Genomic DNA, 19,298 nt, shown 5'->3' on the forward strand with positions numbered 1-19,298 from the left:
GGCTACAACCTTTAATGTTATAGTAATGTGCGGCTCCCTATACAGTTTACAGATTTAGCAGATTTTTTTTTAATCCTTGTGAAACGTTTAATTGTAATTGAATTAATTTAAAGACAAAGACAATTTTTTCATTAAACCACTGTTTAAAAAAAAAAAGAAAAAAAAGAAAAGGAAAAAAAAAAGCAATTTTAGCTTTCTAAACCGAACCGAATCGAACCGAACCGAGACGTCAAAACCGTTGGGTGTTTAAAGCGGTTTACCCAGAGATGGGACCAAGTCACACATGTGCAAGTCTCAAGTAAGTCTCAAGTCTTAACCTTCAAGTCTCAAGTAAGTCCCAAGTATTTTTTTCCTGGGCAAGTCAAGTCAATTCAAGTCAAGTCCTGTAGTAGGTCAAGTCAAGTCCAAGTCAAGTCACCTTATTATTGTAAATTTACCTGCAGAATTTTGATCTTACCTGCAGAATTTTGATCTTACCTGCAGAATTTGATCTTTTCAAACCAGTTTGGTTTGAAATGAACAGAGGCGCATTCGGAAGTGCATTTAGGTATAATGACACATTCATTCACTTTTCTCTTTCGCGCAGGTCATGTTTTGAAAGTCAGTGTCCTGTAGCTTACTAATTTAAAGAAATAAAAATGTATACAAAAATGTGATGATGTCCGACTACTTTTATGAAGAAGAAAGCCTTAAGTTTTCAAAAAGCATTAGACATATGACCCACTATTCTGCTTCGTGTATATATCAATGAATTCAAACGTGCGTTGGCTGGCACTGAGCCAGAGACATACGCTCTGTGCTGTCATACATAACAACTAATCAGTGTTTTCAACCACATAATTTTTATTTTAGGTTTCAGACATTTAAATACACATAAGTAGGCCTACTAGCAAAAAAAATGTACACACTGATGTCTATGGAAGCGTCAGTAATAATCCTTTCCATTATAATAAGACGACACGTTTTATTCATATCCGATACACATTGTGTAAATAGATTTACATTTTACACTATTCTTCTCCCAGTTCACCGGTCACTTACTTTCATGTATTTTGTGAGAAGTTGAGAAATTGACGTGTTGTAAACTAACATGGCGCCACCCATTCGCACATACAGCTCAACTATGCGATGATATACAGGCATTTAAACAACAAAACACATCCACTTCCACATATTTGACAATCGGAATATCAGTGTTTCATGTTATAGCTAATACATTTGTGAACATTTTGAATAAAACAGGAAAAATGACATAAAAGCAGATCATCAATGATCATTCATTCAGCGCTGTGTTATGGTTGCGCTGTGTCACGTGACAAGCAATGACGCGTCACCATGGAAACATTAAAGTGAGTGACAGGTTCTAAATAACGGTCGCCTAGAAAACCTCACGCTGGGGGATCAGTTAGAATAGTTTAAACTTACTTGTGAAAGGGTTATGGCTACTTTAGCTATTATTACATTAGCTAACTACCAACTAACCAGATAACATTAACAAATTGACAAGCACTTACTGGGCAGAATGGCTCTTCAAATGACGGACGAAATATGAGGTTGTCGTCTGGCTGCCCGCAATGTTAATGTTGCATGTCTTGCAAAGCGCTGTTCGTCTTTTGCCATCTTGTGAATAATTCTTGAAGCCGAAAGCGATGACCCTCGGTACCCCTCCGGCCGACATTTTGATGTAATATCTAAGTGGGCGTGGTGTGCGTAAGGTACGAGAGGGCATGACTGATGATAGTGTCGTGATCCAGTCATGACAACGCTATTCTCAGCCTGCGCTCCAGCTGGATCAACTTGTTTGTTTTTTAAATAATTTATATATTTTATATTCAAACTGAAAACATGATGTGATTAACACTCAAGTCATTCAAGTCATCGTGTCTCAAGTCAAGTCAAGTCCCGAGTCTTTAACTTCCAAGTCCCAGTCAAGTCTCAAGTATTTCATTTTATGTCAAGTCAAGTCACAAGTCATAAAAATAGCGACTCGAGTCGACTCGAGTCCAAGTCACCAAGTCACAAGTCCCCATGTCTGGGTTTACCGCTGTACCGCGGGAATATCTTGCTTTTCAACCGCGGTTAGAAAAAATCCATACCGCCCCAGCCCTAGTGTTGCCATTGAAACGCATTAAGTCACGAACCACTCCATGTATGACGTGAACGCAGCATAAGCTGGTTGTTTTGGTTCAGGAGGAACTGTGAAAGGCGGCTGCTGTTTTGGTTGCGGGTCTCGGTGACTGACGTCTGTCTGACTCTGCATAGCATGAAACACACTGATGACGAGTGATGTCTGCGCGAGCAGGTGCGCGGAGGTATAGAAATACATATGTTGACAGGACCGAATGCAATGATTTGGACGAACATTTTATGGTCCTACGCCTTCCACAAATGAGATATATGTACATATGTGTACCTCGGTTTTTGGTTTGGTCCTAGTATCATGTTCTCCGGCATGACTTTCAGCTTCAAATAAAGACCATTGGACCGTCCATCTCTCACATGACCAGTGTGACCAATTAAAAATAAGCAGTCGAACTCGTAGTTGATTGCTGGTGGTGTCAGATGGGAGGGATTGTTTTCTGGCCTGAGGTTTAACAGGGTACCATCAGGAAGCTTGTTGTACCCTTTCGGTGTCACACAGGCGGTCGAATGCTCTCGCCGCACAAGAGGCTCCTCTGGAGTGGCTTTGGGCTGTGCAGCTCCCTCTTTTCAGCCACATTTCATTTCATGTAAATGGAGAAGCAACATCCGTCCACTTGTATCGGAGCTCTGCTGTTAGTGCTTGAAAGTGAAACCATGTATCATTGCGTTCTATCTGTGCTGTTGTTGTTTCCAGTTGATCGATAAGGATTCAAGCCAAACTCAACCTCAAGCGTATCTGCTCATCTTACTGAAGCATCTGTGCTTCCCGTTAGGTCATGTGTACCGTGCAGCTAGGGCAGTTGCATTGTTGTACTTTTTTTTTTCATCCTGGTGTTTCATGGTTTTAAAAGAAGTTAAACATACTTCACCTTTTGCTATTGGCCACATCAGTGTCATTTTTAAAACGATGGGCCATTTTAAGGAAGTCTGTGCCAGTATATGAATCTCGAGCACATGTAACATTTGTGTACGAAAGTGTCCAGTTCCAATAAAGTATTTCACATATTAACCTGAAGTCCTGTTCACAGTCACACCAATAATGATATAACGGTAACTATATTAGCATCCACACCAATGCATGATAACGTATATTTTCTGCCAGTTTACCTGCTCAAGCTCTTTCAAGAGGGATGGATTCTGATTGGCTGTTAATGTTTTTATCATTTATCAGCTGGAAAAATAATTCTAAAAGTGATTCCACCAATATTATTCATTGTTATCTTTATAGTTGCCGTGTGGACTCCACTATTCCCATAGAAATAGAATGATTATTAAATCTTTAGAGATATTATTATTTATATAGTTAGGCTTGGTGTGAATGGGCCTTTAGATCTGCTGGGAAAGGGAATCCTGGCTGCTCCGGGAGAGAGAGAGAGAATGTGTGTGTGGATGATTAAGCAGAGCGAGTAGTGTGAGAAGTGTGTTGGTGTGCATGAATGAGTGAGCAGAGAGGAGGAGGGGCTGTTGGTGCGTGTGCCACTCCGCTGGCCTCTTTTATCTGGTTTGCTGGAGCGATGTCAACAGAGGAGAGTGGACGGCCGGCACACTGCCGGAGATCAGCACAGGGAGAGGGAGGACGGGGGAAGCCCTGCATGCTGGAGACCACATTGAGCTGCGGAAAATGTAGTAACGCTTTGATCAAAATGAATGTGTGTTGATATGATTGATATGCATGTGCGACTGTAACATTTAATTGTCTATTTACTGTTGAGCCATGATGTTTTGCATAATGCAAATGCTCATGTTAGATGAATAATAGCAAAATTAAGTAAATGTTTTTTTCCCCCATAGAAATTGAGGATTTTTCGTGGTGTTGCTGAATAAAATTAAGTGTTGACTGAAGGTTAATTATTATAGTTAATTAAAACTAAAACATTTAACATTTTAGTTAATAGGAATAAAATAAATGCTAACTGACATGAAATAAAAAATACTAATTTTCATTTAGTTAACCTGGTATACTAAATTAACTAAAACAGAGAAAAAAAAAAAAAAAAGTTATATAGACTATATAAAAATACACCAAAATAGAATAGAACCGCAATGATAATAAAATAACAGAATTGATTGCTTTCATTATCGATTAGGATATTCATATTGAGATATTCTAAAGATTAAATCTAAGCGTTATTAAATTAAGGAATTTTAAGTGAGCGTTTGGTGAAAATCTGAACTGTAAAAAAGGAGAAATGAACGCTCATATTGAAACCGTCTGACTGATAAAATCTTTTCTAAAATCACAGTGAAACCTATTTTGCTGTCAGATCTAATTTATCTGTTAGGGTGCGGGACATTTCAGCAAAATTTTGTGGACCCAAAAGGTCCTTTGTTGTCCATAGTGTGGTGATGAATGAAGCACAGCTCACACAGAAGTCACTTTCAAACAAACTAGGTTTCTATTGGTTAACACGGCATGTTTGCATGACCATATTGAAGTTGCAAATGCAAAATTCTTGCTTGCATTGATTCCTGTTGAAATGACTGGATTTTACCTGCGAAAATGCACTGAACAATTCTAAATCATCCTATACTACAATAACGAAGATCCTGAAAAACTCTTCACAATGCTCAAGGAATATTGGAAGATCTTCCTTAGAGAAATCAAATTTTGTGTTTACCTGGTGTATTTTTTCGACTCATCTGGAATGATATTTCCATTTTTCTTTCGTTTGTAGATGGGCATGGCAGGTGGCAACAGTCCGTTTGGTCAGTACCAGGGTGGAGGGCAACAAATGGGCACGACTGGCGTGAACGCTCAGAGTAAAGGCGGCCTTCCCAACAGCCTGCCCCCATTTCCAACTGACCTAAAAGGAGCGACGGTCACCAGCGTGCCAAACATGGTGAGTTTCCCATCATACACGCAAACTGGATGGAGCTTGCAGGCCAGAGTTAATTCTGTGATGCTGGTTCTCTCGCCCGCAGCCTCAGCAGCAGCAGGTGTCGGTGGGGATGGTGGCAGGTCAGAGCGTGTCCGCAGGCCCCACGGCCGACCCGGAGAAGCGTAAGCTGATCCAGCAGCAGCTGGTTCTGCTGCTGCACGCCCACAAGTGCCAGCGCCGCGAGCAGGCCAACGGAGAGGTGCGAGCCTGCGCCCTGCCCCACTGCAGGACCATGAAGAACGTCCTCAACCACATGACACACTGCCAGGCCGGCAAATCCTGCCAAGGTGAGTCCGCATTGAATGAGTGTCACACTGCTTTTGTGCTGATGGTGTTGCAGAAGGGCGATATTATAAAGTTGCTAAACAGAAGTTGGCAAGAATAGACGGCAGACAGTTAACAGTGAAAAGGTTTACTAACGATTACAAGATATCTATTTCTTTCAGATTCTAATTCCTAACACTTCTGGTTCCTTAATAATTCCATTAAGATTTATATTTAGTACTTATTTATTGTAGTAATTATAACTCATAATACTATAATTATAGAAAATGCAATTCCATTGCCAAATGGAGATATTTAAAAGGTGCACAAACTTTTAACTACTTTTTATTTATTTTTTAAATTAATATAATTAATGTTATATTAATTTTGTTAATATTTTGCTAATTGATATCAATTTTAGTAATACATATATTCATTAACAGGAATTGATAGGTTAACTATAAATATTTATTAAATGTATATGTAATATGCTTGTGTGTTTATTTATATATATATATAAATAACAAATAAAGTGCACATTTTTTTATCTGTGGTATTTTATACAAATTAATGAAGAATTAATAAAGTAAAGAATTGCATGCATGAAAACAAAATATTCATTATTTAAAAATGACTTTAAAATAAGTTTCTTATTTTCATGCATGTATGTAATACAATATTATTTTCACACAATATGAAATATTTATTATAACAAGTTCAAATCTTTAAAAGGAAAAAGTTGGGGTTGGTTTTGGAACAAGGATTGAGTGAAGAATGATCTTCGTGCAGAAAGTTTGTGTGTGTGCGCGTGTGTGAGAAGAGAGAATCCATTGAGGTGTGTCTGCTGTATTTCGCGGGTTGAGGTGTGCAGTAGCAGACCGGTTTTAATCTGCTGTCTGTGCTCTGTTTAGTCTCAGCGAGAGCGGTAATGAGATGTTTTTTGTCCTGATGTGGGGTTTAGAGCATTGTGTGCGTCAGACAAAGCTGCAGCACTACACCTAGCTTTTTGAATAACATCCGATTTCATGGCACATTCGAAAGTAGCCCCGTTGAGGTTTGTAACCACCACAATAAAGGATGTCAAATATCACGTTTGTGCGCTAGTTTATTTCTGGCCTAACACTTTTCGGTTCACAACTAGTAATGTTTCATTCACAAACACAGGGAGTTTCCAGAGCAAATGCTTTGCTCCGTCTCAAATATAACAGTCCATTTAGAGAGAAACTCGTGCCTGTATGGTATAATGCAGTATTAAGGAGTTGGCAAACGGCAGGAGAGAGCTTGCGGCGGCCCGATGCTGCCCGGCTGCTTTGCTCTTAGTGCTGTAGTTGTTGTTGGACCCGGAGCACAGAGCTTCATTTCAACTCAAATGCAAGCGTGGTGCCAAACGCACCCTCCACGCTGCCAGCTGATTTCCTGTTGTTCCCTGCCCGCGGTGACACCCGTATCTCTCTCTCTTGGACTCCTGGGGAAAGGCATGAACGTCTATAGAGATCATTCTTAAAGCGTCATGTTCTTGCAGACAGTGTTTAAAGCATCCTGAAGGCTCTTGGCAGAACTCGCTTCCTTTTAGATCCATCAGTACTGTTACGCTCGCGCCTCATTCACACCAGTAAATCACAGCAGCAATAAATCATAATTGTCTCTGTACTGGGAACTTAATCGCTGTGTATGATATAAAAAAAGATACTTGAGTTCAGTAACTAATTATATTTACTCAAATAGTTTACACCACTGCTTTAAAAATACGCAAGGAATAACGGCCTGGATTTCATTTTGGATAATCAGGGGGAATTCCCCCCTTAGGTGACTCTATGTATTTGTGTTTTTACAATGGGGTAATTTTGTTGCACACAGCACAAGGAAGCTTGATTTGAAACTCAATTGAATTGAATTTACAAAAAAAAAGACAAGTAAACAAGAACAAATGAAAAATCAGAAGCACAAATAAATACAATTAAATTAAAGTACACAGGAAATACAGAGTGCTTTAAGGGTTTCATTTAGGTCAACAGCATTCAGGTACAGGAATACTACAGAAATTGAATAAATTGTATAAATTAAATACAGATTAATTTTTCTCGCTTTCTTTTGTTGTTTTATTAACATTAATGACACACAGCAGCAGGTTTATTAGGCTGGTGTCACTTTAAGAGCTAATGCACGGATCCAATATAATGATACACATGCATTTTTTTTTATTATTGTTTACGTTCACGTCAAGACATCACCGACTGTGTTTATGTGAGTACTTGCCAAGACGGTCAGAAATGCACACCATTTTCAAAATGCCCGTTTAAGTGCAATAATCCGCGAAAAAGCACTCAGTTTGGTACTCGTGAGCTGTTTGAGAGGCGGCTTCGTGTGTGTACAGTTGAATACTACTGAATGCTTTAAAGTCACGTCTGTGTGTGTGTGCTGTGTGCAGTTCCATATAGACAGGACCTTTTTTGCTCCCAGTTTTGCAGCATTTGTACTTTTGCTCAGGCTTTCTTCTCTCTCTGTCTCTGCAGTGGCTCACTGTGCTTCATCGAGGCAGATCATCTCGCACTGGAAGAACTGCACGAGGCACGACTGTCCTGTCTGCCTCCCGCTGAAGAACGCCAGTGACAAGCGCAACCAGCAACGTGAGTCTTTTCTGCTTCAAACGTCCGCCTCTTCTTTACTTCACTACAATATAAAATAATTATGGACAGTTAATAATTCTGTGTTTTTATGTTAATAATTATTTATATATTTATATAACATCTGAAATGATAATACTAACTATTATAGTTGTATTTAATTTATAAAAAAAAATTGTCTATGAAAGAACAAATGTGAGTTTATTTAGTAAATTTGTCTAGATTCCAGCTTTGCACGAAAAATACACTTTAGCATACTTTTAAAATAGTACTTGGACACAGTATACTTAAGAATACACTTAAGTAGTGGAAAATTAATTGCATGTTTCAGACACTTAATTACATGTAAATTGCCATCAAATGAGAATTGTTTTATAGTTTAAATTTAAATTAAATGCAAATTTTTTTTATCCACTCAAGTAGGACTTGATATCTTTATATTTAATTTCATAATTACTTCTGTTGAGATTTGAGATTACATTTATTTGAATTAATGAATTATAGTATTTATTTGAATTAATTCTTGAGAGAGAGAGAGAGATGTGTGTGAATTACCTGCGTCTGTTCAGAGTTTCTCTCTTTCTATTAACAACAAAGCTGTGAGTTTAATTAATTAAGAATAGCCGCTATTTTATTACTAAAAGTCGCGGGACAGCGTTGATAACAAGATTCTGTGCTCCTGAATTTTTCTGTGTGCGCACCGCAACCTCTGTTCTTCTACAATTAAGTGCGCTACTTTTTGACAAGCTTTAAACAGTATCCAACAGTGTCCAAAACACTCATTTTTCCAAGTCATGCTTTAAACAGTGTCCATTAAAATAGTTGTAATCACTGTTTATATTTGTCCACAGAGCTGTTATCAAGCATTTAAACATTTAGATCAAAATTCTGAATTAGAACAAATTCGGTTGCATGATGTTTTCTGGATATGTAGATATTCAGTTGGATTCTGTGAGGAAAGGCGTCATTGTAGTTAGTGCGTGCATGTTTTACGCGGCCCGTGTATGTTTGCTGAGGAGGAGGGGCTCGAAAGATGAGGAGAATCGTGCCGCCCCGCTGGCTGAGCGGTGACTCATTAAAATCTCACGCTGTTACAGCTCCAGCAAACCTGCAAACGGCCTCTCCCTCTTCCAAGCGTCTCTCATCATGACTCGGAGAGTGCGAGGCAGCTAAAGTGTTTGTTTTTGCGCTGTGGGATTTACATGTTGGAGAGTCTGCGTTGTGATATTTCTTCCTCATGCAAATGGCGTCTCGGACCCCCTCCCCTTCCTTTCTACTTCCTCAGTTTTTTCCCCCACAAATAATGTTTTCTTCCAGATGGCTGTTTGGCAGGCTGTTTTTTTAGCTTTTTGTTTTGATGGACTGATTTTGCCAAATGTTTAAGCAGAATCAGACACAGAATCTCACGCATATCTTGTTTGAAATATGCAGATGTCGTCTTCCCAGAAGGCTTCTAACATCTCTTTCCTGCATTATAGCAATGCTGAGTCCCCCCAACGCTGGTCTGCAATCCCCCATCGGGTCGGTCGGCACGGGGCAGCAGACGGCGCCCTCTCTACCCAGCTCCACGCCCATCGACCCCAGCTCCATGAAGCGAGCATACGCTGCCCTCGGCCTCCCCTACAGCAACCAGAGCCCCACACAGACCCAGTCCCCTGCACAGACGCAGGGCCCCGGGCAGCCGACTGCACAGACGCCACACCAGCAGCAAATGAGACCCATCAATGCACTCGGTAAATACTTACTTTATTGTAAAGAAATGTATTAATAATAATAGAAAGTAAATAGTAGTAGAAATAATAGTAGTAAATGGAAGTGTGTTTGTGTGTGTGTATATATATATATATTGTGTATATATAAAAATATATTAAATTAATATATATAGTTATATAAAAATATAATGTAAAGAAATTAATATTTATATTATTAAATGTTATTTTTATTATATATGTTAAAGAATAAAAATAAACATATATTCATTTAATAATAAAAAAAAAATATTGTGTGTATATATATATATATATATATATATATATATAAAATATATTAGACATTTTAAATATATATATATATATTATATGTGTGTGTGTATATATATATATATATATATATATATATATGCTTTTTTAAATTAAATTATTGCAATTTAAATGATATTGTAACCTTTTTTTGGGGGGGGGGGGGGGGGGAATCAAAATATTGATTTTGCCATTGCTGCTGATATGGCGTTAAATCATAAATAAATAAATATAATAAATTAAAACAAGTACATATATATTGTTAAAATATATGAAATTTGTATATAAATGATATATAAACTATAAATAGTATTTCATTTATGTATATTTATTTATTGTTATAATTGTATATTAGTATTTATATTTGTTTATTGTTTGTCCAGGGGGTGGTCAGTTGAACCAAATCGGCGTCCCGACATCAGAACAGTCTAAGCTGCTCCCAGATGGCACCATGTCGTCAACACTTAACTCTAACAAGTACGACACGGACACGCACCAACCAAAACACACCCCCAGCTCTTAATTGCTAAAAATTTGTTTCCTCAAATCTGTTTGCTAACTAAGTCTCCTGATTCCCCTGGCGCAGTCAGCTGATGCCGGACGGCACTACGGTAGGCAGCATGGGTAACCTGCCCACGGCGGCCCCTCTGTCAGCCACCGGTGTGAGGAAAGCCTGGCACGAGCATGTCACTCAGGACCTCCGTAACCACCTCGTACACAAACTGTTAGTAAAAGCTGCTCTTGCACTATATATAGATTTAGCCTTACTTTAGTTTAGGGTTCAATTCTCACTATTAATACTGCTTATTAATAGTTAGTAAGGTATATATAGACTAAGGCATTAATACGTGCTTAATAAGTACTAATAAACAGCCAATCTCCTAGTAATATGCCTGCTAATAAGCAACTGTGAATAGTGAGAATTGGACCCTAAACCTAGTGTTACCATATATTTTATAAATATTTTAAATATTTTTGCTTACCAAGGCTGCATTTATTTAATCAAAAATGCAGTAAAAACAGTAATATTGTGAAATATTATTACAATTTAAAATAAGTTTTCTATTTTAATATATTTTAAGATGTCATTTATTCCTGTTATCAAAGCTGAATTTTCAGCATCATTACTCCAGTATTGCACATTAACATTTTCCTTTAAAAAAAATGGGACAGGAGACATGTACAAGCAGAATGATTTAATTTATTTTAATACAAAAAGTGTGCTAGGTTTTTAAATATTTCTGTTTATTTGATAATTAGGGAATTATGTATATTACCATTGGATTAAATGCACTATGCAGTTTATATTAACCAAAATAATCAAATAAAAATAGATTCTTCATAATGTGGGACTATTTTGAAATTATTACTTTTTACAGTAAGCACTCTTACAACCATCTAAATCGCATTACAATACAAACACCATAAAGTAAACAATGTCATAATTCATCAACAGTAGATCATAAGCATTTACTGGGCATTAATACACAGTATTTTCTGAAACCTGGAGCTTGTAGAACAGTGCAACAGCGCCACGTTTTCACTTTGAAATGTGTTGCAAAGTAGCAATTATTGCCTATTGAAGTTTAATATTTACACTGAGCCATATTGCGATTATCCCGTGACCAAATTTAAGACCTCTTAAAGTTCAAATAAAATGAAGACTTCAGCTATATAATTTATGTATATTTTAAATGTAATCAATGTCCTGTTGATCCAGGGGGATTGTTCTTTGTAATAAGTAACTTAAACTTTGAAAAAACATAGCGCTCTGTGTGTTTTAGTGTGCAGGCCATCTTCCCTACGCCAGACCCCGCCGCCCTGAAGGACCGCCGTATGGAGAACCTGGTGGCGTACGCACGAAAAGTGGAAGGGGATATGTACGAGTCTGCCAACAGCAGGGTGAGCGCAAACCAACAGTCAAGCTTACACCTCATCCTAAAGGCGATTAAAGTGTGTAAAGTGAAATTCTTCAGTACTGTTGATTTTAATAATGTAGTCTGTGTGTGTTGTACAGGACGAGTACTATCACTTTCTGGCGGAGAAGATCTATAAGATCCAGAAAGAACTGGAGGAGAAGAGAAGGTCTCGATTACAGAAGCAGATTATTAACCAGGCGCCTCTGACTGCAGCGGGACAACAGTCCAACCAGCCTAATGTCATGGGACCTCGGCAGAGTGAGTCATAGAACCCGAAATCTCTCATTTATGCTATATTATCAGCAAATATTGGATTCAATCGTTTTGTCAATTGGGGGAGAAGTTGTTATACCATATGCGAGTAAGTTTTAGTCCAATGTGAAGACATTAATTAGCAGGGAGAAAAATAACCTGAACACAACATGAGGTTAAAAACACACAAACGCACAAACTTTGCCAGTCTTCTGATCTCATTTTGTCTCGTCCCTCTCTTCAGATGGACCCGTGCCTATGCCTAATGTGCCAAATCAGATCATCAATCGCATGCAGGTGTCTCAAGGTACTTCGCCAGTCCCATTCGCCACAAATCATGTCTGGGAAACACATTTGTTTTATCAATCTTGTGTGATGTGTTTTCCAACAGGGATGAATCCATTCAGTGCAATGCCCAATGTGTCGATGTCTCAGGCTCCCATGGCAACACGTGCTGCCTCTCCGATAAACCATCAACAGATCAACATGAACCAAGTCCCTACGGTCAGTCTTCATTTCTGGTTCCTTAATCAATCAATCAATAAAATGTTATTTATATATCACTTTTCCAAACAAATCAATGCAGTTTAAAGTGTTTTACAGGAGGCAAGAACAATAAATTGACACTAGGATTAAAATAAGACCCAATAATAGATTATAACAATAACATTAAAAGTTAAAAGCATAAAATGGAAAATCAATAATGATAAAAAAACAAAAACAGGATATGAGTGATGATTAATTTAAACATGTACTAAAGTTAATGCACTATTACAAGAAAGCCACACTAAAATTTTTCATTTAGGTTTAAAACTTTCTATATTTTCTGAACGCGCATCTCATTGTATATTTCTCGGCTTTTTCTTTTCTTTGCTTTTTTCAGGTAAATATGTCTCCCACGCGAATGCCCCCAACGCAAGGCATGCTGGGAGCTCACGCTGGGAACATGGTGGCGCAGACGGCCAACCAGACGCCGTTCATGGCTCAACCGCAGTTCCCTGCCAACACCAATGCCATGAATGTCAACATGGGCCAGCCCAACTCGCAGGCGTCCGTTTCACAGGTGCACACATGCACTCACGTTCCTAAAGTAATCTCTTTCCGCATGGTGATTTCCCCTCTTAACAAGTTGTGTCCCTGCTTGTGTGCGTGCAATCTCTCCTTCCCCAGCAGCAGCCGAACGCTAACCTCCCCCTGAATGCACTTGGGCCCTTGGGCCCCTCACTAGGCTGTCCCGCGCCCCCTCAGGCTCCACTCCGCTCCACACCACCCCCCAACGCCACCGCCAGCACCACTAACCTGCCAGCGGCACTGCAGCCCAGTCGGGCCTCCACACCCAACCCCACCCCTGCTCAGGGCACCCCGCCCCACATGCAGCCCCAGGCGGAGCTGCCCCTCCCTGGAACACCGGTGAGACCCCTCAGAGCCGTCCTCAAATGACCGTTACCAAACCTAGTGAGCTGCCCCACATAGGCAGCATCCTGACCCAAATGAAGCCTTATATCCAACTCATTCAGGACATGGACAGAATTTTTTTTAGGCACCACACAAATTGCACTTCATATGAAACTAGGGCTACATGATTTGGGGGATTTAATTGGAATTTTTCTCTTTTTTTATGTTTAAATTGCTATTTAAAATGTGTTTTTGTTTTGAAGAGGCCAGGTTAGCTATGCTTGTTTGTTGGGCGGCACAATTTGGCCCAAATACCGAGATCGTCCTCACTACAGAACACGAAATCCAGGGGGAGGAGTTGGATCCAGATCCAACTCCTCCCACCTTACATATACCTAATCCTACCCATCTCCGCCCCCTGATCCCTAACCCCACCCCTAATCCTACCCATCTCCGCCCCCTGATCCCTAACCCCACCCCTTATCCTACCCATCTCCGCCCCCTGATCCCTAACCCCACCCCTTATCCTACCCATCTTCACCCCTTAGATCTGGATCCAATGGTGCCTGGATCTCGTGTACTGCAATGAGGTGCTAAGGCAAATATTTGTGATATATATATCAATATGACTCTAAAATAATAACACTACACCAGGGTTTAGGGTTAAGGTAGCCATTGACTTCCATAGTATAATTGTTTTTTTTACTATGGGAGTCAATGGGGTCTATCAACTGTTTGGTTACCCACATTCTTCAAAATATCTTCTTTTGGGTTCAGCAGAACAAAACAAAAAACTCAGGTTTGGAACCTTCGCTACCGATTCAACATGCTCAGTTGACCAATAAGCTGCCGACAGTGTTCTAACTAGTGCTGACGATGCAGAACACATTTTAAAAAACAATGCCGACAGACGCTCAACGACGGCCTGACATTGGCCAACGGCTTGGTGTGTAACGGCCTTTAATGTTCGGTAACTTTTGCAGTTATTCGGCAAATTTTTGTGGCCGAAATCCAGTCATTTTAATAGCATGGAATCAACATGGTAAAAGATTTCCCCATGCAAATTTCGCAACGGGTTCAAGTCATTCACACATCCGCCTGTGTTGACCAACAGAAATCTGCTTCATACATCACTACAAAATTGAACATGGACCTTTTTGCCCGTGAAATTTTGCCACCTTTAGGGAAAAAGGCTCAACTTTGACCTCAGTAGGCTGCTCACTAGGTTTTGGAACAAAGTTATGTTATTGTTATCAAGCAAAACTGTCATCTGCCAAAAATGAGACGGTAATTTTTCAGTTTTACGACAAAATTCAAATAAAAAAAATGTAAAGGCAGTAAATCAGACACTCTCTCTCTTTCAGAGTGGTGAAAACCGTGTACCCACTCCAGCATCCGCAGCCAGCGCCGAGCTGCACTCCCAGCATGCCGTGCCTGACGCACCGCCCAGTGACACTAAAACAGAAGAGCAGGACTATGACATGAGCATCAAAACAGAGCCCAAGATGGAGGTGTGTATTATATTTTTATATTGTAAATATGCATTGTATTTTATACTCAGATTTCTGAATAATCATGTGAGCCTGAAGACTGGAGTAATGATGCTTTGAATCACAGGAATAAGTTACATTTTAAAATATATATTCAAATAGAAAACGTAATATTGTAATATTTCACAATATTACTGTTTTGACTGTATTTCTGATCAAATAAATGCAGCCTTAATGAGCATAAGAGACTTTTTCAACCCCAAACTTGGCATGAGTGTGTCAGATTCTGATGATTGTTCTGGTCTCTGTTAGACGGAGAACGACACAGGCTCCCTATTGGTCAAAAAGGAGGAGCAAGAGGGGTCCGAGGCCAAGCAGGAGCCAATGGAGGCGGAAGACAAGAAGATGGACTTGAAGACCGAGACCAAAGAGGAGGATGAAAGCAGGACAAACGGCACAACGTCCTCTTCACCGCCCCAGTCTCGCAGGAAAAGTATGAACCTATATTTCTCTATTTTTCTCTTCTGTGAGCTCTACAATTCTCTGTCCTTGTAGTTTTTTTGTTGTTAGTTTCATTAAACATACCATATTATGCCCATTTTCAAAGTCTTTATTTTGTTCTTGGGGTCCACTAGAAGAAGAGGTTTTCACGCTTAAATGTTCAACAATGTTCGTTCTTTTTCACATATTCTCAATTGTTGCAGCTCCTCTCTTTCCAGTCTGTTAGTAACGTTCTGTTTAGTTTCTGCCTCTATGAAGCCCTGAAAAGCACAATGTTCTCTAATCGGTTGACCACTTTGGCCGTGTTTGGGAAATGTCACGCCCCTTACCATAACCATGAGTTTCAACACACTACTAACTAACTCAACCAGGCCTCGCCTCTTTATTTTGCATATGCCTTGGACAGAAATTATTTAAATGAGGAATATTTTCACATGTTCGTTCCCGGAAGAAAACTCAAGACTACAATGGAGGCATTTCAGGGAGTTCAGAAACAGTGAGCACTGATATAAAGGAATAACTCTCTCTGGAGTGACTTTGTGCTACATTATGCACTAAAGAAAGTTGAAAATGTGAAAAAGTATAATAGGTCCTCATTAATCTTTTGTCTGTCCCTGTCTTTTGTGTTTCCTGCTCTCTCTTTCTTCTCAGTCTTTAAGCCAGAAGAATTGCGGCAGGCATTGATGCCGACGCTGGAGTCTCTGTACAGGCAGGATCCAGAGTCTCTGCCCTTCCGACAGCCTGTGGACCCGACACTTCTGGGCATCCCTGTGAGTCTTAAATACATACGTGCTTACATCTCTGTGAAATGACTGGAAAATATATCTAATACCCAAGTGTGAAAACTCTATGAGTATGAATTTGACTGAATTATGAAGGTGTTTCCTTTCCTGTCTTAAGGACTACTTCGATATCGTGAAGAATCCCATTGACCTGTCCACTATCAAACGCAAACTAGACACGGGTCAGTATCAGGAGCCCTGGCAGTACGTAGATGACGTGTGGCTGATGTTCAACAACGCGTGGCTGTACAACAGGAAGACGTCGCGCGTGTACAAGTACTGCTCTAAACTGGCTGAGGTGTTCGAGCTGGAGATCGACCCGGTCATGCAGGGCCTCGGTTACTGCTGCGGCAGGAAGGTGAGATGATCACACCCATTCTGCTGTCATATTAGTTCCACAGATAATAACAACAGTAATAATAATGTGCAAATAAGTGTATTATTGAATACGGAACTGAACAATGACACTATTGTCTTGTGAGAGCTGCTTTACAGCAGAATTGAAGGTTTGCATATCTAATTCTGTTTTTTCCTGTTATCACTGTAAAGCTGCTTTGAAACAATCTGTATTGAATAAAATGCTATATAAATAAAGGTGACTTTACTTGATTTTTTTATAAATGGGACAGTTATATTGCTCTGCTATTATTATTAATAATAATTATAAATGTGCTAATACATATGTAGTGTGTGTGTGTGTGTGTGTTAATATTGTATGGTTATCCAATAATATCTCTCCACAAAAGGAATAATAGTGTGTGATTTTTTTTATATATACATTATTGTTTAATAAATGGTTGCTTTATAATATCTTCACAAAAATAATTAATAAATAATGATTATAAAATATCAATGTGTAGTAATAAGAAGAATGCGCAAATAAATGTTTATTAAATGTATCATTGTTTAATAAATTGTTATCCAATAATATTTTTCCACAATAAGAACAATACTAATGTGCAAATAAATATATATTGAATATATAATTGTATAATAAATGGTTATACAATAATTGTGCATGACAATAATGATGATAATAAATGTGCAAGCAAATGTGTATTAAATATTGTATAAATTGCATAGTAAATGGTTATACAATATCTCTCCACAAAAGTATTAATACATTTATATGAAATATATTATTATATAGTAAATGAGTGTGCAACAATCTCTCCACAAAGACTATAATAATAATGATAATCAGTAATAATGGGGAAATAAATATACTATTAAACAATAACTGCAAAAGGCAAAATATTTGGATTTATGGAAACGTAAAAATTAAGTGAATATCTAACACATACATTTTTGACATGCCGTAATTTTCTAAGGAAGTTATCCACATCACAAACTATGCAGTTTTGTCTATTAATTATAAATTGTTATTTTTGCCAACATACTTTTGGTACATACTTTAGTTGTACCAAACTCAACATACATTGAGTTTGGTACAACTAATAGTAATAAAACGGGTAGTTCCATTATTGTCATATTTTCAGTGCTACTGTTGGAAGAACCTCCAGTATTTTGGTATTAGCTAGTCAACGGACTCATACTGGTCATCTGTACACAAACTGACATAAACAGGATTTTCCAGTCGTGTTTCTAAACTCTTTTCTCCTTTCCTCCAACAGTACGAGTTTTCTCCTCAGACACTGTGCTGTTATGGGAAGCAACTGTGTACGATACCCAGAGATGGCACTTATTACAGTTATCAGAACAGGTGAGATGATACACTTGCCATTCCTTGAGGTAACATCCATGTTGTCAACAGCCTTACCGTACGTTCACACCGCCGCCGGCTTAAGCGGCAAAATTCGCTCTCGCCGCCCTGTCAGCGACGCCGTGGAAAGATTCGTGGACGCTCTGATGCTCTGACGTAGATCGAATGCTTGGTCTTTTTTAAAACTTTATTTAAAGGGGCCGCGAAGCAAACAAGCATGTCGATCGTTATGTTTGCAGAAAATGTATCGATGGAAAGAACTTAATTATAGTGACATGTTTGCTAACGAAATAAACAAATTAAAAGCCATTTGTTTGGTGTGGCTTTTGTGTTCATGGTTAAATGCTATTCTAATTTGCATTCCCGCTGAAAAACAAGCGTTCTAGCACGAATATCTTGCCTATAAATAGTGTTGCGCGCCTTCTTATGAAATTCAAATGATCAACCTCTCTATTTTGCTTGGGAACTAATGTGGTCGGAACCTTTGTTACTTGACTGCGTTCTCTGGAATCCTCTCAAACGGAGCACATCTACATTCCGATTGGTTGCCGCCGGCTGCCGCCGAACCGCGTCATAGCTCATTTCCCTAAAGTTGAGCTGATTTCAACTTCTTCTCGCCGCTCTCACCGTCCAAGACGCGCCGCGCCGCCCTCGCCGGAGCTCGCCGCCGGCTCTCATTGAAAATGAATGACTTCCGGCCACTTTGACGCTCTCGCCGCCGGCGGTGTGAACGCACAGTTAGGAGACATTTAAGAGGACAATTGCAATTCAAGCAGATGTGCTCCCTGTCATGTGGTGTGGTTTTTAGTTTTGTGTGTGTGTGCGGTTTTGGCACGGAGCGATAGCTTTTTTTTTTTATTCGTCAGATCAGACACTGGCATTAAACCTCCCTGTGTGGATATGTGTATGCTAGCATAGTTTACTCTCAGGCCTGTTCACATGTATTTGCTAAGCTTTTGACGGCATACTCGCTCTCAACCCCCTCCCCCTTTTCTCTCTCTTCACGGTTACTCAGTTTGAAGTCTCCAGCCAGTCTTAATTTATTGGCAGTTGTAATATTTGCACTGGCACATTTATGAGTTTTTCTTTTTGCTGCAAATTGCCTGCTACTTCAGAACAGGCTCCCTTGCGCCCCCTGTAGCAAAGAGCATGTCACGGCAAACAGACACAGCCGCTCTCGCTCGCTTATACACTCACATCTACTGAATTTGGTATTTTTATGTCAGCATTTGGCAGAGTTTCTCCTTATTCTTAGTTATATACATCCTGGCATTAATGTTTCCCGGTTAACTCTTGGAAGCATTCACAT

At 39.2% G+C, this 19,298-nt stretch overlaps 1 protein-coding gene across 3 annotated transcripts in view; it reads left to right on the forward strand.

Annotated features, from left to right (window-relative positions):
• crebbpa (CREB binding protein a) overlaps window positions 1–19,298 on the forward strand; it is a 47,123-nt gene that overhangs the window by 20,499 nt on the left and 7,326 nt on the right. Inside the window, exons 3-19 of one of the 3 annotated variants that reach the window (XM_056269763.1) lie at window positions 4,818–4,982; window positions 5,065–5,308; window positions 7,799–7,912; window positions 9,388–9,642; window positions 10,311–10,404; window positions 10,514–10,651; window positions 11,712–11,829; window positions 11,945–12,104; window positions 12,343–12,405; window positions 12,490–12,602; window positions 12,982–13,161; window positions 13,269–13,508; window positions 14,858–15,004; window positions 15,296–15,476; window positions 16,136–16,254; window positions 16,385–16,624; window positions 17,901–17,989. In XM_056269763.1, the coding sequence (XP_056125738.1) occupies window positions 4,818–4,982; window positions 5,065–5,308; window positions 7,799–7,912; window positions 9,388–9,642; window positions 10,311–10,404; window positions 10,514–10,651; window positions 11,712–11,829; window positions 11,945–12,104; window positions 12,343–12,405; window positions 12,490–12,602; window positions 12,982–13,161; window positions 13,269–13,508; window positions 14,858–15,004; window positions 15,296–15,476; window positions 16,136–16,254; window positions 16,385–16,624; window positions 17,901–17,989 (2,660 nt within the window). The remainder of the gene's footprint in view (window positions 1–4,817; window positions 4,983–5,064; window positions 5,309–7,798; window positions 7,913–9,387; window positions 9,643–10,310; window positions 10,405–10,513; window positions 10,652–11,711; window positions 11,830–11,944; window positions 12,105–12,342; window positions 12,406–12,489; window positions 12,603–12,981; window positions 13,162–13,268; window positions 13,509–14,857; window positions 15,005–15,295; window positions 15,477–16,135; window positions 16,255–16,384; window positions 16,625–17,900; window positions 17,990–19,298) is intronic. The other 2 variants (XM_056269764.1, XM_056269765.1) reach the window with 2 other exon arrangements.

The sequence above is a fragment of the Rhinichthys klamathensis genome, unplaced genomic scaffold, assembly GCF_029890125.1.
Source record: "Rhinichthys klamathensis goyatoka isolate OS25496 unplaced genomic scaffold, OSU_Roscu_1.1 h1tg000289l_1, whole genome shotgun sequence".
Lineage (NCBI taxonomy): Eukaryota > Metazoa > Chordata > Actinopteri > Cypriniformes > Leuciscidae > Rhinichthys > Rhinichthys klamathensis.